Source organism: Oreochromis niloticus, linkage group LG3 (genome assembly GCF_001858045.2).
Source record: "Oreochromis niloticus isolate F11D_XX linkage group LG3, O_niloticus_UMD_NMBU, whole genome shotgun sequence".
Taxonomy (NCBI): domain Eukaryota; kingdom Metazoa; phylum Chordata; class Actinopteri; order Cichliformes; family Cichlidae; genus Oreochromis; species Oreochromis niloticus.
This window is the reverse complement of record NC_031967.2, coordinates 75,522,657-75,546,130: the sequence shown is the minus strand read 5'-3', so window position 1 is coordinate 75,546,130 and position 23,474 is coordinate 75,522,657. Positions and strand designations below refer to the sequence as shown.

The 23,474-nt window shown below is 44.3% G+C and overlaps 3 protein-coding genes and 1 long non-coding RNA gene across 9 annotated transcripts in view; 2 read left to right on the top strand and 2 right to left on the bottom strand.

Annotated features, from left to right (window-relative positions):
* LOC102077166 (C-type lectin domain family 10 member A-like) overlaps window positions 1-21,913 on the top strand; it is a 27,373-nt gene extending 5,460 nt beyond the window's left edge. The window contains exons 6-8 of the mRNA XM_005477735.4: window positions 291-445; window positions 659-768; window positions 21,539-21,913. Coding sequence (XP_005477792.3) covers window positions 291-445; window positions 659-768; window positions 21,539-21,695 — 422 coding nt within the window. The 3' untranslated portion in view covers window positions 21,696-21,913. The remainder of the gene's footprint in view (window positions 1-290; window positions 446-658; window positions 769-21,538) is intronic.
* Window positions 10,569-14,242, top strand: LOC102079085 (uncharacterized). The gene is made up of 7 exons (XM_019355073.2): window positions 10,569-11,069; window positions 11,261-11,937; window positions 12,435-12,480; window positions 12,836-12,927; window positions 13,009-13,119; window positions 13,239-13,512; window positions 13,789-14,242. Exons 1-7 carry the CDS (start codon window positions 11,019-11,021, stop codon window positions 13,993-13,995), a joined length of 1,458 nt encoding a protein of 485 aa, XP_019210618.1. The 5' UTR covers window positions 10,569-11,018; the 3' UTR covers window positions 13,996-14,242.
* Window positions 13,678-18,537, bottom strand: LOC109199736 (uncharacterized). 5 transcript variants are annotated; one of them, XM_019355052.2, is made up of 15 exons: window positions 18,165-18,532; window positions 17,859-17,998; window positions 17,421-17,646; window positions 17,233-17,308; window positions 16,830-17,110; window positions 16,712-16,747; window positions 16,531-16,604; window positions 16,354-16,431; window positions 15,880-16,085; window positions 15,699-15,798; window positions 15,439-15,601; window positions 15,230-15,336; window positions 15,011-15,155; window positions 14,747-14,873; window positions 13,678-14,595 (listed from the first exon to the last, which is right to left on the bottom strand). In XM_019355052.2, the coding sequence occupies exons 1-15, from the start codon at window positions 18,210-18,212 to the stop codon at window positions 14,258-14,260; spliced, it is 2,145 nt and encodes a 714-aa protein (XP_019210597.1). In that variant the 5' UTR covers window positions 18,213-18,532; the 3' UTR covers window positions 13,678-14,257. The 5 variants fall into 5 exon arrangements, with proteins under 5 accessions (XP_019210597.1, XP_019210603.1, XP_019210606.1 ...); XM_019355058.2 differs by having other exon boundaries at window positions 13,678-14,562; XM_019355064.2 differs by having other exon boundaries at window positions 14,397-14,611; window positions 18,165-18,535.
* Window positions 21,605-23,474, bottom strand: LOC106098289 (uncharacterized). 2 transcript variants are annotated; one of them, XR_002060054.2, is made up of 3 exons: window positions 22,985-23,474; window positions 22,720-22,782; window positions 21,605-22,328 (listed from the first exon to the last, which is right to left on the bottom strand). It is a non-coding gene; the product is annotated as an uncharacterized LOC106098289 (long non-coding RNA). The 2 variants fall into 2 exon arrangements; XR_003217487.1 differs by having other exon boundaries at window positions 21,773-22,782.

Below are 23,474 nucleotides of genomic sequence, written 5' to 3'. Positions count from 1 at the left end.
TGTTTATTATACTTATTTGTTATTATTTGTTTGGCCTTTTTTTATTTTAGAATTTTCTTAACCATGTGATTGTGTGCTTTCATCCACTGATCTTTCTTGAAAAGGATGATGTTAATCTCATCATATTTCTTCACCAAAAATATGTCGTTCTAAAAATAGTGCTCACAACGACTGTCTAATATCTCCTAGGACTGTCCCCTTTTAAAGGTCTCCAATATCTAAAAGTGTATTTTTGAAATGACTCTTATAAAACATGGAAACCAGACACTTTCTGTCTGTCCGTCTGTCAGGCACAACAGCACACGGCTGTTGTCCTCTGAATTGGGATTCTTTCGGCACCAACTGCTACTTATTCAGTACCACGCCATTATCGTGGCACGATGCCAGAGACTGGTGTAATGGACACGAATCTCACTTGGTCATTCTTCTCACTGACGAGGAGTGGGTGAGTTGGCTGTCCCTCTCATCTGTTTGCACTGACACTCAAATATGTGATGCAGCTTAAACACACTGTCACCTCAATAGGAGCTCTTTTGTGATGAGCTAATCAATAGAAGCCGAACTATAGCTCATGTATGTGACTGAAAAGGGGAGGAACCTGTATTGATTCTTGATTGAAACTGAAAATTTGAGTTTTCTGTCTGTCTGCCTTTAACAGGATTTTGTGATCCAGCGTAGCATGGGCACCCTCCGCTGGGTGGGCCTGACTGACGAGAGGACTGGGCAGTGGGAGTGGGTCAACCAGACACCCTACATCATGAACCGGAGGTAAGCTGTTACACTTAAAAAAAAAACCCAAAAAACAACTGATGGTATACATGCGAGAAAATGAGGCGTTGTGCTTTTTGTTCTAAGTTCTAAGAGAACTTTTAGTGTTCCATAAGGCAGTGTTTTCCAACCTTTTGGAGCCATGGCACAGATTTCACATTATAAAACTCACAGCGCACCACCAAACAAGCGTCACAAAAAAGATATTGATACATTTTCCCTGCGGACCAGGCATAGCGGAATTGGCTCGGTTTGTCCCCAGTATACCTTTTTTGCTTTCTTCTGACCAGTGCTCATGTTGTTGTTGTTTTTTTGTTTGTTTTTTAAAAATTGGGGATATTTCTAATAGTTATTCTTGTTCCCTATTAGAACCCACAATGCTAATAGTTATTCTTGTTCACCTCTCTGTGAATCGCTACCTTATCGTGGTGGAGGGGTTTGTGTGTCCCAGGGATCCCAGGGGCTATGTTGTCTGGGGGCTTTTGCCCCCTGGTAGGGTCTCCCATGGCAAATTGGTCCTGGGTGAGGGACCAGACAAAGAGTGATTCAGATGACCCTTATGAAGAAAACATCGAGGGAACAGTTTACCCTGCCCGGGATAGGGTTACCGGGGCCCGCCCTGGAGCCAGGCCCGGGGAGGGTGCCCGAGGGCGAGCGTCTGGTGGCCGGGCCTTAGTCCATGGGGCCCGGCCGGGCACAGCCCGAAGAGGAGACATGGGCCCATCCTCCCGCAGGCCCACCACCCGCAGGAGGCGCCATAGAGGTCGGGTGCATTGTGTGCTGGGCGGCAGCCAGGAGCGGAGGCCCTGGCGGACTGATCCCCGGCTGCCAAGACTGGCAATAGGGACATGGAATGTCACCTCTCTGGTGGGGAAGGAGCCTGAGTTAGTGCGTGAGGTTGAGAGGTACCGGCTAGATATAGTCGGGCTCACCTCTACGCATGGCTTGGGCTCTGGAACCAGTCTCCTAGAGAGGGGCTGGACTCTGTCTCAGTCTGGAGTTGCCCCTAGTGAGAGGCGGCGGGCTGGGGTGGGTATTCTAATATCCCTCGGCTTGCTGCCGGTACGTTGGGGTTCTTCCCGGTGGATGAGAGGGTTTGTTCCCTGCGCCTTAGGGTCGGGGAAAGGGTCCTGACTGTCATCTGCGCTTATGCGCCGAGTGGCAGTTCAGAGTACCCAGCCTTCTTAGAGTCCCTCGGGGGGTGCTGGAAGGTGCCCCACCGGGAGACTCTGTTGTCCTGCTGGGAGACTTCAATGCTCACGTGGGTAACAACAGCGAGACCTGGAGGGGCGTGATTGGGAGGAACGGCCTCCCTGATCTGAATCCGAGCGGTGTTTTGTTATTGGACTTCTGTGCAAATCACAGTTTGGCCATAACGAACACCTTGTTCGAACATAAGAGTGTCCATAAGTGCACGTGGCACCAGGATGCTCTAGGCCGCAGGTCGATGATCGATTTTGTAATCGTATCACCAGACCTGCGACCATATGTTCTGGACACTCGGGTAAAGAGAGGGGCTGAGCTGTCAACTGATCACCACCTGGTGGTGAGTTGGATCAGGTGGCGGGGGAGGACGCTGGACAGACCCGGTGCACCTAAACGCATAGTGAGGGTGTGCTGGGAACATCTAGCAGAGGCCCCAGTCCGAGAGATCTTCAACGCACACCTCCGGCAGAGCTTCAACAGCATTCCGAGGGAGACTGGGGACATTGAGTTCGAATGGACCATGTTCAGCGTCTCCATCGCTGAAGCTGCTGCATTGAGCTGCGGCCGCAAGGTAGTTGGTGCCTGCCGTGGTGGTAATCCCCGAACCAAATGGTGGACACCAGAGGTGAAGGGAGCCACCAAGCTGAAGAAGGAGTCCTATCGGGCTTGGTTAGCCTGTGGGACTCCGGAGGCAGCCGACAGGTATCGACAGGCCAAGCGGAATGCGGCTCGGGCAGTGGCTGAAGCAAAAACTCGGGTGTGGGAGGAGTTCGGAGAGGCCATGGAAAAAGACTTTCGGACTGCCTCGAAGAGATTCTGGCAAACCGTCAGGCGTCTCAGGAGGGGAAAGCGGTGCTCTACCTGCACTGTGTATAGTGCTGGCGGAGCGCTGCTGACGTCGACTGAGAAAATTGTCAGGCGGTGGAAGGAATACTTCGAGGACCTCCTTAATCCCACTGACACGTCTTCCGAGGAGGAAGCAGAGTCTGGGGATGAGGGGAGTGACCCGCCAATTTCCGGGGGCGAGGTCACTGAGGTAGTTAAACAACTCCTTGGTGGCAGAGCCCCTGGTGTTGATGAGGTCCGCCCCGAGTTCCTGAAGGCTCTGGATGTTGTAGGGCTGTCCTGGTTGACACGCCTCTGCAATGTTGCGTGGAGATCAGGGGCAGTACCCCTGGACTGGCAGACCGGGGTGGTGGTCCCCATCTTTAAGAGGGGAGACCGGAGGGTGTGTTCCAACTACAGGGGGATCACACTCCTCAGCCTCCCTGGGAAAGTCTACGCCAGGGTGCTGGAAAGGAGAGTTCGTCCGTTAGTTGAACCTCGGATACAGGAGGAACAATGCGGTTTTCGTCCTGGTCGCGGAACACTGGACCAGCTCTTTATCCTCTCAAGGATACTTGAGGGTGCATGGGAGTTTGCCCAACCAGTCTACATGTGTTTTGTGGACTTGGAGAAGGCATTCGACCGTGTCCCTCGGGGTGTCCTGTGGGAGGTGTTGCGGGAGTATGGGGTGTCTGGCCCATTGCTACGGGCCATTCGATCCCTGTACAACCGTTGCAAGAGTTTGGTTCGCATTGCCGGCAATAAGTCGGACTCGTTCCCGGTGGGTGATGGGCTCCGCCAGGGCTGCCCTTTGTCACCGGTTCTGTTCATAATTTTTATGGACAGGATTTCTAGGCGCAGCCAAGTGGCGGAGGGCTTTCACTTCGGTGGCCTCAGAATCTCATCTCTGCTTTTTGCGGATGATGTGGTTCTGTTGGCTTCATCAGGTGAAGGCCTCCAGCTCGCACTGGAGCGGTTCGCAGCCGAGTGTGAAGCAGCGGGAATGAGGATCAGCACCTCCAAATCTGAGGCCATGGTTCTCAGCCGGAAAAGGGTGGAGTGCCCACTCCGGGTCGGGGATGAGTTCCTGCCCCAAGTGGAGGAGTTCAAGTATCTCGGGGTCTTGTTCGCGAGTGATGGGAGAAGGGAGCCGGAGATCGACAGACGGATTGGTGCTGCGGCTGCAGTGATGCGGACGCTGCACCGGTCCGTCGTGGTGAAGAGGGAGCTGAGTGTAAAAGCGAAGCTCTCAATTTACCGGTCGATCTACGTCCCTACCCTCACCTATGGCCACGAGCTGTGGGTAGTGACCGAAAGAATGAGATCGCGGATACAAGCGGCAGAAATGAGCTTCCTCCGAAGGGTGGCTGGCCTCTCCCTTAGAGATAGGGTGAGAAGTTCGGCCATCCGGGAGGGGCTCAGAGTAGAGCCGCTGCTCCTCCACATCGAAAGGAGCCAGTTGAGGTGGTTCGGGCATCTGACAAGGATGCCTCCTGGGCGCCTCCTGGGTGAGGTGTTCCGGGCATGTCCCACCGGGAGGAGGCCCCGGGGCAGACCCAGGACACGCTGGAGAGATTATATCTCTCGGCTGGCCTGGGAACGCCTTGGTATTCCCCCGGATAAGCTGGAGGAGGTGGCTGGGGAAAGGGAGGTGTGGGCTTCTCTGCTTAGGCTGCTGCCCCCGCGACCCGGCCTCGGATAAAGCGGATGAAGATGGATGGATGGATGGATGGATGGATGGATGGATATTCTTGTTCATTTATAAACACTTTTAGAAATAAAATAAATTTCTAAAAACATGAAATGTCATGAGTCAATAATATCAGGACAGCATCAACAACATTTTCTATTTACATTAACAGCTTACCCTGTGTCAGGTTCAGTTTATGTTTTGAATTCTTATTCAATTTCAATTCAATGTATTTATATAGCACTCTTCACAGGATAAAAACCACAAAGTGCTTCACAGTAATATAAAAACAGAAATACATAAAATACATCAAAATACAAAAATAAATAAATAAATGAATAAAAAAATACAGCACAAATCTAATTAAAAGACAATCTAAATAAATGAGTCTTAAGCTGCTTTTTAAAAGAATAAATGTCATGAATCGGCTGTGTAAAGGCAGGAGAAGGACCCAAACGCAAAACTCACCGAGACAAACGTGAACTCAAAACACTGCTTTATGGCAGGCTAGTACGAAAAAATATAACAAACCCAAACTGGGACATGGATAACTAGAGACACACAGGGAAACACAGCCATGAGGGAGAACGCGACACAGAACTGAGGGAGACACAGACATAAATACACAGAGGGTTAACAAGGGAAGTGGGAGCACACGGAGAACACAGGTGACACTGATAATCATAACAAGACACGGCAGGAGTGAACGCAACACTGACTTGAGACTGACAAAGTAAAACAGGAAGTACAGAGGTTCAGACAGGAGGAGAGAGGGCACGGGGAGACAGGAGAGCACGGGCATAGCGGGCTGGGGAAAACATGGAATAAAACACAAGGAGAGACGAGGGCTCACAGATACACAGAGGGACACACAGGGGGTAATCAGATAAGGGACATCTTAACAGAACCTAGGAATCATGGCGTAATGAAAGAACAAAAGTACAAAAACACATGAAAACTAAGAATACTGGGCCAACGTGGCCCAGGACCATGACATCACCCCCCCTCAAGGGCTGGCTCCCGACAGCCGAAACCCAAGAACCGAAAGACCAGAAAAAAAACAAAACAACCCACCCAGGGCGGGAGGCGGGGGACCAGGACGGAGGGAACGAAACCAAACAAAAGACAAGGAGCATGAGACAAAAACAGAGTCCACAAACACACAAAACAGGGAATCAAAGTCCAAAAAAGGGCAGAAGGTCAACTCAGGAGGCGATGGCAGAAAAGTTCAGTTCGGCTGTTCTGGAGGCCGGCCACGCGAGAAGTGGCAGCGGCAGCAGAATGGGTCCGGAGGCCGACCGCGTGGAAGACGGCGGCGGCAGCAGAGCGGGTCCGGAGGCCGACCGCGTGGAAGACGGCGGCGGCAGCAGAGCGGGTCTGGAGGCCGACCGCGTGGAAGACGGCGGCGGCAGCAGAGCGTCGGGCGTACTGGTCGAACCTTGGTGGGCACAGGACCAGACGAGGCGGGACCAGACGGTGGCGTGGCAGCCACGGGTGACGATGGAACCGGACCAGACGGTGGCGTGGCAGCCACGGGCGACGATGGAACCGGACCAGACGGTGGCGTGGCAGCCACGGGCGACGATGGAGCTGAAGCAGAGGCTGGACCGGACGGTGGCGTGGCAGCCACAGGCGACGATGGAGCCGGACCAGGCGACGGCGAAGCAGATGCCGAGGCTGATGCAGAGGCTGGACCAGGCGACGGTGAATTGGACCCCCAGCGGAGACGAGGAGCGGCTGGAGAGGTTCTCCTGAACCCCCAGCGGAGACGAGGAGGTGCTGGCCGGGTTGACCAGAGCCGCCAGCGGAGAGGAGGTGCTGGCCGGGCTGACCAGAGCCGCCAGCAGAGACGAGGGACGGCTGGAGAGGTTCTCCTGAACCCCCAGCGGAAATGAGGAGGTGCTGGCCGGGCTGACCAGAGCCGCCAGCAGAGACGAGGGACGGCTGGAGAGGTTCTCCTGAACCCCCAGCGAGAAGAGATGCAGAGCCAGTAGGTGCGGAGACCTCTGGCTCAGCGGACGCTAATTGTAGCGGCACAGGGCACACAGCCGGCTTAGGATGCAACGGCTGGGGCTGTGCAGTACAAACAGTCTGTCCAATTCTTGTCAGCGCGATGCTGTCCTTAACTGGCTGAGTGAGCACACAAGAGCTTTCAGCAGAGGATGGCAGTGACTGAGCTGATAACTGAGCTGGTGGCAGAGTTAATGACTGAGTTGATAATGACAGAGCTGATAACTGAACAGGCAGTGGAGCAAGGAACTGAGGTGGTAACAAAATGGATGACTGGGCAGATAATGGAGGTGATGACTGTGCTATAGGCAAAAGTGCAAGTTGTAGTGGTGGTTGTGACAATGGCTGTAATGTTGGTGGATCAGCAGGTAGTTGAACTGGTGACTGAGCAGGTGTCTGACTCTTGGCTGCTCTCCTCCGGGGAACAGGAACGGGTGCAGGGCCTGGCCGAACACCAGCCATCCCCACCCGAGGAACAGATACGGGTGCAGGGACGAACTGGGCTCTTGCAGCCTTAACCCTGGGAGCCGGCGTAGGTGCAGGAGCTAGCTGGACCTCTGCTGCTCCCACCCGAGGAACTGGGACGGGTGTAGGAGTCGGCAGGGTCACAGCTGACCTCACCCGGGGAGCCGGAACAGGTGCAGGCAACGGCTGGGTGTCCATCAACCCCACCCGAGGAGCAGGTACGGGTGCCGGGATGAATGGAGCCTCTGCCAAGCTGGAGACCGATGCAGGGACCAGCTGGACCTCAGCCACCCTCACCCGAGGAACTGATACGGGTGCAAGGGAAAGCTGGGCCCGCGCTGCCCTGGGTACAGGAACTGGAGGTGGCAAGCGGAGCATAGGAGCAGTAACAGTCACTGGGTGAACAAGATTATTGGTGCCGAACTCTGTTTTAGGAGGTCTAGGTTTAAAGCAAGCAGGTCCTAGAAAATCCACTGCTTTTAAACTCTCCAAGATAGAGCTAGCGGTCCTGGAGGAGATTAGCTTAGAGACAGTCACAGAAGCAGTTTCAAAACAGACAACATCACTAACTGTCTCTTGAGGAACGGCGTGCTGTCTAACACAGGTCAGGGACGGGAGAACGCCAGAGACCGTTCTTTTCAGTATCTCGGATGAAATGAAAATCACAGGTTGAGAAACAGAATCAATTTTCAAACAGTCCATAGGTGAAGCGACACGGCTGGCCGACTCAGAACTAACTGGATGGGGAGCCACACAGTCCAGGGACGAAGTAGCACCCACAACAGTTTTCACAACAGCTGGTTCAGAGGAATAGTGAACAGGATCAGGCATGCATTGCCGTGGGTCACAGAACTTGACCTGATCAGCCAACTCTGCAACGCTTAACCCCAGTCTCTTGGCTAGCTTAACAAAGGAAGCGGCCATCTTGTTATCACTCACTCGAAAAACTGAACGATTAATCACTGGTTGTCGAGCTGACTGGGCCACACTGGACAGGTCAAAAGACAAAACTGGTTGGAACATGCAACCGTCACTAGAAGGAGCATCAGCTACAGAACACTCAGTCTCAGATGGTTTGTGCTGCTCATTATGCATGGTTACATCTAGAGCCGATGATGGTGATGGTGTGTGGCTGAGCTCAGACTGGGAAACCTCGGAATGTACAGGCTGATTAAAACAGTTCTGCGGGGCTACAATGCTGGTAGCAGTATGTAGGTGAGTCTGGTGTAAGATAACAGTCTTTGGTTCAGCTAACTCCACAGGTGAAACATTCATATTGGCCAACTCAGGGAGATCACTGCGAGCATTACAAGACTCTGAGGGCTCAAAAACACAAAGATCACTAGTGAAAACAACCTGTGAATAATCTGACACTGAGGTGCCTCGCTGAATACTATCTTTAGAGTCCAAACACAAAATGGCAGAATTGTCTGAGTTAGGCAGCACAATATCCACGGAGGACCAAGCAGTGCTACTCACAGTGGTGGATAAGTCATGAAGTCCGGGATCGGAAAGCTTGGGCTGAGTGAGTGAAGCACAATCACTCTCTCCCACGGGTGCAGCCTGCTTGGCTGTACGGGAGCGACGGCGGCGTGAATGCCGTTTTCGCCGAGAAGGGGGAGGAGACGAGCCAGGCCGCGAATCCTCCAGCGGACCGGGCTGAACGTCCTCCGGCTCTTCATACTGGAGCGGCAGCTCCGGGCGAATGCGTATGGTGGAGATGAGGAAGTCCTGGATGTGGGGATGTAGCGCGCCGAACAGCCATGGGAGTCCGGACGCCATCCTCTGTAAACGGATGGCTACGGTCTCCCGATATTCTGCCCCTGGCAGCACTGCCCACTCCTGACAGTGATACTCCACCGTGTAAATTAAATCCTCGCGAAGTTCAGCGGAGGGATTGTGAGCTGCTGGGTCCATGTCGTGGTCGCGTTCTTCTGTCATGAATCGGCTGTGTAAAGGCAGGAGAAGGACCCAAACGCAAAACTCACCGAGACAAACGTGAACTCAAAACACTGCTTTATTGCAGGCTAGTACGAAAAAATATAACAAACCCAAACTGGGACATGGATAACTAGAGACACACAGGGAAACACAGCCATGAGGGAGAACGCGACACAGAACTGAGGGAGACACAGACATAAATACACAGAGGGTTAACGAGGGAAGTGGGAGCACACGGGGAACACAGGTGACACTGATAATCATAACAAGACACGGCAGGAGTGAACGCAACACTGACTTGAGACTGACAAAGTAAAACAGGAAGTACAGAGGTTCAGACAGGAGGAGAGAGGGCACGGGGAGACAGGAGAGCACGGGCATAGCGGGCTGGGGAAAACATGGAATAAAACACAAGGAGAGACGAGGGCTCACAGATACACAGAGGGACACACAGGGGGTAATCAGATAAGGGACATCTTAACAGAACCTAGGAATCATGGCGTAATGAAAGAACAAAAGTACAAAAACACATGAAAACTAAGAATACTGGGCCAACGTGGCCCAGGACCATGACAATAAATACAATCAAGGCAACGTAATGATGGAGGGAGAGCATTCCACAACCTGGGGGTCACCGCTCTAAAAGATCTATCACCTCTGGTCTTAAAACGTGTTCGGGGACTACCAACAGCCTTGGATTAGATGATCTCAGGCTGCGAGAGGGAGTGTGAGGTTCTAAGAGATCAGAAATGTAGCCAGGGGCATCACAATTCAGCTTTAAAAGTCAGTACCAAGATTTTAAAATGAATTCTAAAATGTAACACTGGTGTTACGTTCATTACGTAATTCGTGTTTCAGTTTAAAGTCTTGCAGCAGCATTCTGGACTGACTGGAGATGGTCAAGATTCCTTTTGCTCAAACAAAGAAAAAGACTGTTACAATAGTCTAAGCGAGATGAAATAAAAGCATGAATAACCATTTCGAACTCAGATTTAGACAGCAAAGTTTGCAGTTTGGAGATGTTTCTTAGCTGAAAAAGGCCATTCCTAATTAACTGGCGAGAGTGTTGTTCTGTGGACATGGCAGAATCAAAGATCATATCAAGTTACCTGAGGTCTCGGGTGAACAGATGAGCCAAGAGAACCAAGATGCTGTTTGATTAGAGATATCTGGTTGTCGGGGGCAATAGTTAATGTTTCTGACTTCTCAAAGTTCAACTGTAAGTAGTTGTCACCAAGCCACTGTTCAATGGAAGCTAAACATTTAATTAAAGAGGAAAATGTATGGACTTCCATTGGCTTAAAAGAGCAATAGAGCTGAATATCATCAGCATAGAAGTGATAAGACACCTCAGGGAACTGCCTAATTATAAGTCCTAGAGGTAACATGTACAAAAGAAAAAGAAGAGGACCCAGAACTGAACCCTGCGGTACCCCACATGTCAGATTCTTAGTTTGTGACATAAACTGATTTGCAAAAACACTAAAAGTTCTGTTGGAGAGGTATGACTGAAACCACTTCAAAGCCAGACCGGACACACCCATATGGCGTTATTTCAGTGCCACTATTCTGAGCGCACGTAAAAAAATATTGCAAGTGCAAGTGTTGCATTTTGAGGAGAAATTTATTTTGAGCGTACAAAAGCTGAATTTGAGTGAACAAAATTCATTGCTGCGTGCAAAAAATGTATTTCAGTGTTTGCGCTTATCCATATACACACACACAATAGCACCCCCTCTCGCTCAGTTTTTTCATTTGCGCTTGCTCGCAATGTGTTGCTTGCGCTCACAACATTCTCTGCTGCAAGCGCTCAACTCTCTGTACACCGTTATAAGTGTGCCACAAAACCAACCAATCACAGACTTGGTTTCAAAAATTCTGATTGGCTCTTACAGTCTCCAATCAGCTCGCTAGCTGCTGCATTCCGGAAACAGTCCGAAATGTAGCTAAATCCAGCTAAACTCAATTTAACCCCAATTTGCGGATAATATCTTTAATTATTTTATTTTAAAATATATTATTTGTTAAGACTATCGTTGGTGTAGTATAATGTAGTTGCATTATACAACCATGCCAACTGACTCTCCAAATTATATTTGAGTAGCTCTCTTTTATGTCGTCGAATACTGAACAGCAGCACGAAAACAACATGTCCCGGCCACATGTAAGTAATATAAAATCATTTTGTACATTATTATTCGCTTGATAACTGACGTTAGCTAATTTGCAAACTATGCAAACTTGAAAAATGATGTACCTCATGTAGTTCGTTTTATGGGTTGTTTATTTTTGTCTGAGATACGTCATTTCATTGTATTTTTCTAACTACTTGTCCATGTTTGCTGCTTTTAACAGGACATACTGAGACAGCAAATGATGCATAGACTCCTCTCTAAACTGGAAGCTGCTTTAAACCAACAACCACTAAATCTGGATTATTTGGAGTTCTTGACTCGTCATGAGCTTGTTCTGTTTGAATCTTTCTCTCAGCAAATAGGTGGTCTGTCAGAGATTACAGAGGCTCTACAAAATGTTCATCATCTGGTTCAGTGTGAAATTAACATCACCTCTGTGGGAATTATTGAACTGGAAACAGAAGTTGGTCTGGGACCTGGCCACCCCAAAATCGTACTAGAGAGAGAAAAACTGAAGAACTTGTTGGACACTCGGCTGCCAGTCAGCTGCATCGCTAAATGTCTTGGTGTTTCAAGAAGAACAATCTTCAGGAGGATGCAAGAATTTGACTTGTCTGTGAGAGGAACATACAGCACAATGAATGACCAAGAGCTGGACAACATCATATCGACTATCAAAAATCAGATGCCAAATGCTGGCTATCGAATGGTTCAAGGACATTTGGTTTCTATGGGTCTCCGTGTTCAGTGGTGGAGAATGATGGCCTCCATGCATCGAGTTGATGCTGTTGGGATCTTCACACGGATTACAGAACTAGGCTGTGTTGTGCGAAGAAGCTACTCGGTGCGAGGCCCTCTCTCCCTTGTCCACATAGACACAAATCACAAGCTAATAAGGTAAAATACCCACTTATATAGCTCTAATAAAAGTTGGGCAGAAAGATGCACGTTATACTTTAAATCTGTTTTAATCAACCTTATCTGATAGGTCTTTCAGTGTGTTTATAATATTTTAAAAAGCACTTCATATTGTAATATTAAGTAAAAGGATTACAGGATGTGTAACAAAAGCAGTAATATTGTTAATTGTAAATTTTCTTGAGCAATTATTTACACTTTGTATATCGATATTTTCCATGATAACAAGCCTATCAACACATAATATGGTAAGTGCTACTGAAAACTTAAAAAAAAATCATGACAAGGGAACTAAAATATTTAGTCTCATTGAACTTATCCACTTTCACATATAAAAATGTTGGTATTATTTTCAGCACACCTGACAAGTGTCCAGTTTAAATCAGTGGCAAGTTTGGTTACTGAAAAATGTATTTTCAATGTCTTACATGTTCTGCAAATCAAGCCTTAGTGAGATTGTTTTCCCTCTGAAACAGGTACAATGTTGTGATCTTTGGTGGAGTGGATGGCTACTCAAGGAAGGTAAAATTTAAACTGTTATGTAGAATATTTGGTAGTTTTGAAATGAGAGCTGTATTAGGTTATTTTTTTATGAACATCAATTATTCAGCAAGCCAACATAGTGGACGATTTGCAATTTAAAAAAAAAAATTATAATCAGTTCTTTACAAAAAAAAGGTTCAACTAAAAGGCCATTTTTATTTTTTGATAAGTACTACCAATATTGATATATAGACTACTCAAGCTTTGAATTATGGTTTTGAACATAGAACCGTACAATGTTCCTTGAACACTTATTATGGAACTGCATTATTAACTGAAAAACTATACATGATCTGAAACCAGATCTTTAATTTTCCATTTGTTTTTACTGCAGGTCCTGTACTTGGATGCAGCAACTAACAACAGGGCAAAAACTGCATTCTCATTTTTCCTGAGATCAGCCCAGCTTCACGGCTTGCCATCAAGGTTTAATGCCCTGATCAAATTTATATGCTAGCAACAAGTTTCATTAAAGACAACTTCCTTAAAAATGTATTTTTATCATAGGGTTAGGGCAGATCAAGGAGTAGAAAACCTGGACATTGCACATTTCATGTTTGCCACAAGAGGAACAGGGAGAGCGAGTTTCATATCTGGAAAGAGTGTCCACAATCAGAGGTTAGTCTTTTGATGTTTTTTTTATATTATTATTGACTGCATGGGTAGATTGTTGTAGCAGTTCTGATATTGATTTAAAGCATATAATACCATAAATCCAAATTCAAATGTATTTACAGAGTAGAACGACTTTGGCGTGATGTCTGGATTGCAGTCACTAGCAAGTACCATGATGTTCTTCACTCACTTGAGGAGGATGGCCTGCTTGACATTTCAGATGTCATTCATCTCTTTGGTGTCCACTACATCTTTGTCCCTCGACTCCGAGCAGATCTTGTCACCTTTGTTGGAGGATGGAATAATCATCCCCTCAGGACAGAAGGTGGTCTCACTCCTGAACAGCTCTGGTGTATGGGACATCTACAAGAGCTGGACGACGGCGAGAGACTTGAGGTACCAGATCATAGTTTTTTGCTCTTCTGAAACTCTGCTCTTCTGAAATTAACATATTAAACACTTGTGGCACATCTGCGAGATGCTTCTGGTGATTTTATACATTCTTGCCTATCAATTACCACTAATGTAAATCACAGTAAGAAGAACATGAAAACAAAGGCATTCTTTTTAAATTGTTGTATTTATTGGAAAAAACGCTTACACAAAATAACATTACTCCCAAAAGTACCTATTCTGGAATAATGACTATTATATATGTTTGTGGATTTGAAGGAGCTTCAGGATCCAGGTATTGACTGGGAGAGTGCTGTACTGCAAGAAGAATCTAACAGCACAGTTGTGGTTCCTGAAATTGAATGCCCACTGGATGAGGAAACCCTGGAGGGACTTCAGAGAACAATTAATCCCTTGGAACATTCAGAATCTTACGGTCGTGACCTGTATATACAATTCTTGCTACTGGTGTCAAACCAACAGTGACACTTAAGATGGACGTGAAAGTCAACGCTCTTTTGTTCTCAAATACTGGATTTCTTTGTTTCTTTGTTCAAAGATTACAGATTACAATTCAGATTACAAGTAGACAATCAAACAAAGCACTTGCTTATTATCTATCAACGTAGGACCCTACACAAAGTTTTGAAGTCTTATCATTTTCATGAAACAGCTACGAACATCTTAACAGCTAATGTTTAGAAACATTTTTACTCATTTAGTTTCCAAATTACAAGACAACAATGTGTTAAACTCTGTGGAATCCACCACCATATCTAACTGCTGCACTCATTATGGTTTTAAACATTGTGTAAGTGTCCAGATGCTGCACTGGAAAAGTCACAGTACAAGTGCATGCACTCACAACTGGGTAACAAATTGAGTGATCTCCCAGCCGCTCCTTACATTCGTGGTCAAACTTGCATGTTATTTTGAAATGTCTCTTTTCATCAGGAAGGATGGGAACATGGGACTGGCCGGTCATCCACTGGAGCACATGCTGGACAGCAAGAGACTCTGATTTTTCACCACCTGCACCGCCTGTGTTTCCATCTGTGATGTTTGAAAATGTTTCTGAAGTCTTTTCTAAATAAAAAGCAATCTGGATTACAATGTTTTAAATTAACAACTAAGAATACTTCCTAGTGCCCTGTATGTTAAAGCAAAAATATTTAACAGATGCATACGGTATATATACACAATACTATAGGTATATACAGCTAATACTATATAGTACCTGATGCTTCAATCTCCTGCAAGAAATCTTGCAAAAAATTTATGATCTTCCTCTCAGTTCTCTCCCTAGATGTCCCCTTTTCACTGAAATGTGGTTGGCAGCTCATCATAATGAAATCAGCGTCTGGCTGTAAATAAGGAAATAAAGTAGATTATATTATAGATATATTGTTCATTCAAAATTAATAAATAAATACAGGATAACTACAGTACAGATAAGTGGACTGTCTTCGGATCAGACTGAAGCTGCTATGTTAATACTTACTTTGAGGATTTTCCCAGGCACAAACAAACTGTGGCAAGCTTCAGGATTTACAGCCATCAGGTTCACAAGACCATACAGTTCCATGCCCTTTCTGAGCTGCTGTAGCATTGGAATCAGTCTTGTTGTAGAGTGTAAGACAATGGCACTTAAAGAAAACAAAACAAAATGAAAAACTAGTTGGGGATGGGTTAATGATCTCTCTGACTTTTTCTCGCTTACCGTATCATGCTTTCCTTACTATCCATCTTTATCTGGTTTGTGTATCCACAGGTGACAATTTCATCAGCCCACAACATCAGAGACTGTATGTCTGCTGCATCTTCAACCTGGAAATGTATAATGTGAAAGAGGAAATACAGAAGGTTAAAAGTGTTTAAAAACACCATACTCATAATATATCATGTGCCAGAGCTAAACCAGGTGCTCACTTTGCTGATGAGCAGGGAAGATTCCACATCTGCAACATCCTCCTTAGACAGACAGCTGAAATCAACCTCTCCTGAGCAGAGGAAATTGTAGCACCATTCTTTGAAAAAGGCAGGAGATGGGCCTCCTTGGGCGAGGCTGACTGCAATTATTTCACCAACAGTTCTGTGTAGACAAATGATTATAATTCATTTTCAGGTAACATTTACAAAAATATCGGATGCGTATTAAATGTAATACACAAAGCTCGTATGTAACCAACCTGAAGTTTTCATTATCAAGATCGGTCAGAGAATACTTGGGGTTTTTGCCCTTGTTCTCAGGTCCTTCAAAGAATCTGCTTTCAATACCTGAAATCATGTCTTTCATACAAAAAATATCCGCATTTTTAAGTTATCCATTATTTTTTGACACTAGGACAAAACAGGTAATAGGCAACTCACCACTCAAAAACTCTTTCCTAAGTGCTCCTGTATCCACGCCTGCCTCTCCAATGAAAACCACCCTAAGAACACTGGTGGGAGATGCAGATTTTTTTCTCTGCCACTGGAGAATGCCTCTGTCTGGAAGGTCTTCTCTGTCCACACACAACTTAAATTCTGTTGTGGTGTCGACTTGTTGTTCAAGGCAACGCAATACATCTTCCACGCTTAACAAAAACAGGGTAGAAAACATCCTAAGTTCTCAAAGAAAAATAATCATCTTTAGATTAAAAGAGGCTACCACATTAAACTTGATTAGAACTTATCGCAGCATGTTCTGTGCAACAATCTTTAACCATAATTTAAAGTAGTGTGATCATAAAATGTTTTATATGAAATTAAAACCCAGCTATTGTTTAAAAGATCTTACACATAATTTTAACAAATGGTTCTGCATAATAGTGTGTATATGAACTATAATAGAGCAAAGATTACCTGTCTGTTGTGCATACTGAAGTTTGAGTTGGTGTGCATGTAGTTCGGTCATTTTCTTCAGGCACCATGCATTGAAAGCTGTTGACGAAACAAAGTAAAAAAAAAAAAAAAAATACATATGCTTGCGTGGACTGTTACTGATTAACATTTTTTCATAAACGGCTGAAAAAAGATTACCTATCCCCACACAGACTTGCGTGGACTGTGATCTCATCTTCAGGAAAGTCCTTAGTGCATATTGGACAAATAACCTACAATTTCAAAAAGGGGGTACATGTTATGCATAGTGGGAAAAAGATCATTACCGATACAAAATTTATTGTAGTTACTATGGTTTTTAGTAATTTGCTAGGTTTACCTTGCATTTGCTTTTCACAATGCATAACTCAGATTCCTGCAGAATTAAAAAACAGTAATTGTGATACTATATTATTTAATTAAAATTGCTCATTTTGACTTCATCAAAATTGTCTCACCTCATCATCAGTCTCATCAGGAGAGAATTTTCCTTTGCACGTATTGATGTGTACTGCAAGCATCTGCAGAGGCATAACTTCATTACACTGGTAACATAACTTCTTTGGCATCTTTGAAAAGTGCTGTGAGTCGGGAGGTAGAGGAGATGTGTCTAATGTTTCCTGAAGAGGTACAATGTAAAAAGTGGATTTGCCACCTCCTGACACAGCTTTCAGTGTTTTGACAGAATATCCTTCTGTTTCAGGTGGAATTACAGTGAGCTTTCGTCGACCACTCCCACCTTTATTGACAGAAAGATAGCACAAACAATCAAGCAGCAAAAGTATCAACTACATAATTCTAATGCAGTATGAGCACGCAAGAATGCCCAAAACACACATAAAAACTGAATTAACAACAAACCTGTTGCCTTATGCAAGAGCCATCCTCCACAAAGATATTCCATTTTTGGAAAGGTTTCTTCCAGAAGTCTTGAAATCTTAGTTAAAAACACAGTTAAGCAGAATGAAACACTAAATGGACTGTGGCATATGATTCAGGCTAAATGCGTCTGCCAATGACTTATTTTAATACTGACTATACAACCTTACCTCTGCATGGTCACCATCTTCTGGAAGAGACACGGTTTGTCTCCCCATGCCAGCTTGTAGGAGTTCAAGCTCCTCAGCTGGCAAAGGAGTGTAGGATGTGTTTTTTGACAGCAAATAAAAACTGAGGCCTGTGGTCTTACTGCCTGCCTTGACAAGCTGTTTAGTAGATGTTAAACATCTCTTTTTACCACGGCTCAAGTTTGATTTGAAATGTCCTGGAAATGATCTGTGGGATGAAAATGCATGAGTTTAAAAAAATGCAGTGTTGCATAACATAAGGGTTATTGTTTAATAAAGTTATTAAATATGACACCAGTCCTTAATAGCACATTTTAATTTAGAAATCAATGTTGATAAATCGATAAACCAAATAACTGTAACAGAAAAGATTGCAAAACGTTTAGAAAAAAAAAACACACACACAAAAAAAGCTAACACCTTGTCATCTCTTGCTGGATAGTCAGAGTTCTAGGCTCCGGCTGCCCACTCTCTGTTGGCCTCTCTGAAGGATTTGTGGATATGTTGTTAAGCAGCAAAGACACCAGATTTCTTACTGCTGACTCAACTGCACCATTACCCTAAAAAGCATGATTGGGATACACTGCCTCAGTAAGACAACTACGCTGGTAATTACCCATTAGGCTAGCTTAAACTCTACAGCTGCATCTGTAACTACAATTTCACGGCATATTAAACAGAAAGGACAGCAAATTACTAAATTCACACAAAAAAAATTAAACTCACCTGATACTGTGGTGTAGTATTATTGGAGCCATTATTTGATTCTGCCATCTCTTCTTTGGCTGCAGAGTAAATCAAAACTCCCTCTATCTGCAAGAAGCGAGGCTGAGTGGACAGTGTTTCCGGTGTCCGGAATGCAGCAGCTAGCGAGCTGATTGGAGACCGTAAGAGCCAATCAGAATTTTTGAAACCAAGTCTGTGATTGGTTGGTTTTGTGGCACACTTATAACGGTGTACAGAGAGTTGAGCGCTCGCAGCAGAGAATGTTGTGAGCGCAAGCAACACATTGCGAGCAAGCGCAAATGAAAAAACTGAGCGAGAGGGGGTGCTATTGTGTGTGTGTATATGGATAAGCGCAAACACTGAAATACATTTTTTGCACGCAGCAATGAATTTTGTTCACTCAAATTCAGCTTTTGTACGCTCAAAATAAATTTCTCTTCAAAATGCAACACTTGCACTTGCAATCTTTTTTTACGTGCGCTCAATATTTTTTTACGTGCGCTCAGAATAGTGGCACTGAAATAACGCCATACACCCACTACGTCCCGGAGCCTGTTAATCAGGATGGTATGGTCAATGGTGTCAAAGGCAGATGTCAAGTCCAACAAAAATATGACTGTGGATGCTCCGGAGTCAGCTGACATCATAATGTCACTAGAGACTTTAAGTAATGTGGTTTCTGTTGAGTGACTTTTACGGAAACCCGACTGAAATTTATCATAAATTTTATGTTTTAGTTGCAAAAAAAGTAGTTTTTGCAACTACTTTTTCCAGAAATTTGGACAGTAATGGGAGATAGGCCAGAGATAGGCCTATTATTCTTAAGCTGAGTTGGATCCAAACTGCTCTTTTTCAGTGTGGGCTCAACAACAGCATGCTTACAGAACGTAGGGACCACCCCTGTTAAAAGAGAGGCATTGCATATCTCTACAATAGAGGGGCCCATGGCAGAGAGAGCATTTTAAAACAGCCCAGCAGGTAGAATGTCATTTACACAAGTGGTAATTTTCATTTTATCCACCAGGAGTGAAAGGTCATGTATGTTCATTGGGTTAAACACTGACAGTAAATGAGGGGGAGGTGGCCCAGAGACACAAACACACGGTAGTGAAGAACCAATGCTCATACGGACATTATCAACTTTATCCACAAAGAAATTCAAAAAGTCATCACTCTCAGATATAGAGGTCACAGGTACTTAGTGGACCACGGGGGAAACAATAGAGTTTATGGAGTCAAACAGTACCTTGGAATTTCTCTTGCTTGATTAGATGAGAAAACTATCCTGATCTGGATGTTTTTATGGTTTCATGTATGGAAACTCAAAGTTCCCTAAGGTGGAGCCTGTGAACTTCGAGTTTAGTTGATTTCCAAAGGCGTTCTACTTTCCTACAGATTCTTTTGACCTTCGTTACATCATCATTTATCCATGGATGAGCTCTTTTTGAGGCAGCAATGACAGATTTCATAGGTGCCATCGAATTTAAACTCTCCAAGAAGTGATTCTCAAAACACTGTGTAGCAACATCAGCATCAGTGCAGCCACTGATCACATGAGGGTCCAACAATTTAGAAAACTCCAAAGCAACATCCTGATTTATGAACCGCTTATGGAACATGAAATTAGAAGGTGGTGTGTACAGAGGGAAGCTAAGATTAAAAGTGACACAGGAATGGTCACTCACTTGTACGTCCTTAACACAGACATTAGTTATATCTAAGCCAAGAGAAAACACAAGGTCCAAGGTGTGGCCTTTAACATGGGTGGGTCCAGAGACATGCTGAATAAAATTAAAAGAGTCTGTAATAGATAGAAAGTGAGAGGCCATGCTACAACTAAGATCATCCACGTGCAGGTTTAATCCCCAAACATTAAGACCATCTTCAGTTTAATAATGGAAGATAAAAAGTCAGTAAAATCTTGAATAAAATCACCAGCGGGGCCGGGAGGACGGTAAATTAAAACACAATTAAATATATCTGTTGAACCAACCTTAGGAGTTGTGACTCAAAGGAAGGGAAAAACTCAGAGTCCATAGCCCTGCAAGCGAAATTGTCTCGGTGAACAGTGACCAGACCACCACCACGACCGTCCAAACGCGGAGTCCCGATGAAGTGACAGCCGACCAGGCAGAGCTCATTAAGGTGGATACATTCATTCCCCTGCTGCCAAGATTCTGTGAGAAACATAAAGTCCATACTAATACTGCTAAAAAAAAAAGTCACTCAGTACAAATGATTTGTTGGCTATGGAGCGAGCGTTTAGGAGAGCGATCTGAAGCAGAGGTTACAGGCTGACATCATCAACAGCTGATTGACGGGGAATTGACAGCAGACACCTGGAATGAGGACGTAGTCTCCTGGTACCTCTGATTGTGACAACATTCATTGTGGGACAATGATTTTTAAAGAATACTAATTGTAGTATGAATAGATTTAATAGACATTTTACATAGACTCACCACTGCCTAAATAGAACAGACTGGCAGTATTCATTCCCATCATCACCAAGTTTTTGCAGAGGCTGCTTAAAAAATCAATATGAGCTTAAGGAAACAAAGACGTGCTTTTTTCCACTAACTATCAAAGAGTATGAAGTGGAGAGGGTGTCCTGATTTATGTTTATGAGGACCTCACATGGTCTTTTTAAAGGCACCTACAAAGAGTATGTCACACATAGTACGCAAAGGACAAAAGGAAAAGAGTCCAGAGAGCTATAATCATGGAAAATGATCAGACATCAGCATTAAGCGGCATCTTCGGGACTACCACTTCCTCGTCAGCTGTTCTCGCTGCTGACATCTGAAAGTCTTTTTGCAGGACCTTCATAGTCCAGACCTCCAGGCAGGAAAAAACAGCCTCTTCATTTCGTTACTGAACTGAAGTCCTAGAAAACCTCAGGCGCTTCATGTCACATCTACATTATTATAATCTCAGGGGTACACCACTAACGATTATATTTACATTATACTGGTCATACTTTTATGTGTGTTTGGGGATAACTGTACCTACATAGTTATTTGGCACGATTGCACAAGTGTTTGAGGATTGGGAATGGGTGGATGAGCGGAGCCCAGGTTTGTTTCAGTATGCTCTTGTCCCAAAGCAAACGTGCACTAGTTACAAAATGACTTTGGTTTTTTCAAGATTTGTTTTTATTACCTAAACCTAATATAAAGTTTTAAATGCCTACATATAACCAAGCGGTTTCATATCCTGAATCAAAGTCTAAAACGTTTGTCCAGAAACGGTAACCAGTAGATCAGAGATTGTGAGTGTCATGGGAGCAGTGGGCTTTCAGCATAAAGAGGAATTATTATCAGTCAGTGCTCCACAGGAATTACACATAAACATCTTTGTGCATGTTTTTCAAGGCGGTGGTTCCCTGGGCAGCCCGACAACTGGGCCCATCATGGTCTAGGACCTGGGAATGAAGACTGTGCTATCCTTCACAATGATGGACGCATGAACGACCAGCACTGCTCCATCAAAGAACGCTTCATCTGTCAGAAAGACAACCTGAGAGGCTGAACACACCTGCAGGCCTGATGCCACTCACTTCAGAATAAAAGGAACCTCTCCAATTAAAGCACTGTGTAGAAAAACAATGAGAACTTCTAATACAATCAGGAAATTCCACTCTGTGGACTTGCTCTTTAATGTAGAGTTCTTTCAAAATATTCCAGAATTAATAAATGCAACATAGCCTATTTAGAAACAGTCCACGCATCCTATACAAACACACTTCAGACCATCTTTACATCTCTCATTGTAAAGCCTAATTTAAAAAAAAAAAAAATCTTAGAACATTTCCTCAAATTTCCAGAATATGATAAAGTTCCACATTATTGTCTGAGAGGAACTCTAAACATTGGAGTTGTAGCCAGAATTTAGTTTATTTGCTTTAAGCTTCAAAATAATGCTAATACATTGAAAATCTAAATAAATGAAGATCAGACTCTTGCTCATGTTGACAATATGCATATAATGTACATAATAAAACATCCCATTATTTCTTTAGTAGACATGTAGCTGTGCATTCATTTTCATTGTAAACTTATATGAGATGTCAGATGTACTTTGTTCCATGTAGGTGTAACAGATTTCGAACGGTTGACTGCGTTGTGACGACAGACACAGACTGGCTGGAAACTGGATTTATTTCTAAAACACAAAGTGGAGCAGCAAAATCAGTGTCACACAGCAACAGCACACCTCTGCTCATCCCAGTGTGGAGTCCATGCAGCACTGCTTACAATATATAAAAGAAAATACAATCTATCAAAACAACGGTGTGGTTTTTCTCAACAGCCACATTTAAATCAAACGTTATAGTGGGGTAAAACAGAGACAAAGATGAAGCAAGGTGCAGTCAAAAATAAGCCACTAATAATAACTTATAATATTCAAATTCCCACTAAGATGGATCAAATACACAATACATATTCAAACAACTTTAACTTTTACCAACATGGCTGAAAATGCTATTCAGTGTGCAGCCTCAGATCATGAACTCATTATACACAGAAAACAAAAACTATACATTTACACATACCTAAAACACAAAGTGGAGCAGCAAAATCAGTGTCACACAGCAACAGCACGCCTCTGCTCATCCCTGTTTAGCACAAGTAAGGAACACATAAACGGATGGTGTAACAGATAAAAGGCAGTTCCAATTACTATTTTCCTTGTTCAAAGTAATCAAAAACACTTTGGGAGCTTTAAGCCAAAAGAACTAATACTTATTAAAGAAAAATACACCAAATTTAAGCGTATAATTTAATACAGGGAGAGGAGCTACAGAGAGTGTGCCTCACCAGTGTGGAGTCCATGCAGCACTGGCTGGGAACCCCCACACATGCAGCATGTTTACAAGTGGTGTCACACTGATCAATGCCTCACTTCAACAGTGACATGTGGAACCTTAGTTTTACAAAAATTAAATTTACACAATAAAAAAAAAAAAACTATATACAATACAGTTTTGAGAATGTTCACACTCAGTATATTATATCCCAGCTACATAGGCATCCAATAAATCCTCCTATTGATCTTTTATATTGTTTCTCTAAAACGTAAATGACATTCATTGAACCTTGCGATCATGTTATTTTGTAAATCACACCTCATTTGTTTCTATTTTTCCAGTATGAAATGAAGTTCCAGCTGAACTTCATTCAACCATGGCCTGCAATGACTTTGCCAAATTCTTCACAGAAAAAATCCAAAAGATTAGACAAGCAATTGGTACATCAACAGCAGATTCAGGATATGTACTGTGTCCACCGAAAAACTGTTTAAACACCA

Coding starts and splice junctions, on each gene's coding strand:
- LOC102079085 (XM_019355073.2), top strand. CDS start 11,019: ATGTCGTCGAATACTGAACAGCAGCACGAAAACAACATGTCCCGGCCA. Junction 11,070..11,260: donor ACAACATGTCCCGGCCACAT/GTAAGTAATATA, acceptor TGCTTTTAACAG/GACATACTGAGACAGCAAAT. Junction 12,481..12,835: donor TGGATGGCTACTCAAGGAAG/GTAAAATTTAAA, acceptor TTTTTACTGCAG/GTCCTGTACTTGGATGCAGC.
- LOC109199736 (XM_019355052.2), bottom strand. CDS start 18,212: ATGGCAGAATCAAATAATGGCTCCAATAATACTACACCACAGTATCAG. Junction 17,309..17,420: donor AAGATGGTGACCATGCAGAG/GTAAGGTTGTAT, acceptor TTTTTAACTAAG/ATTTCAAGACTTCTGGAAGA. Junction 14,596..14,746: donor GCAGGAGATTGAAGCATCAG/GTACTATATAGT, acceptor CTTTTTATTTAG/AAAAGACTTCAGAAACATTT.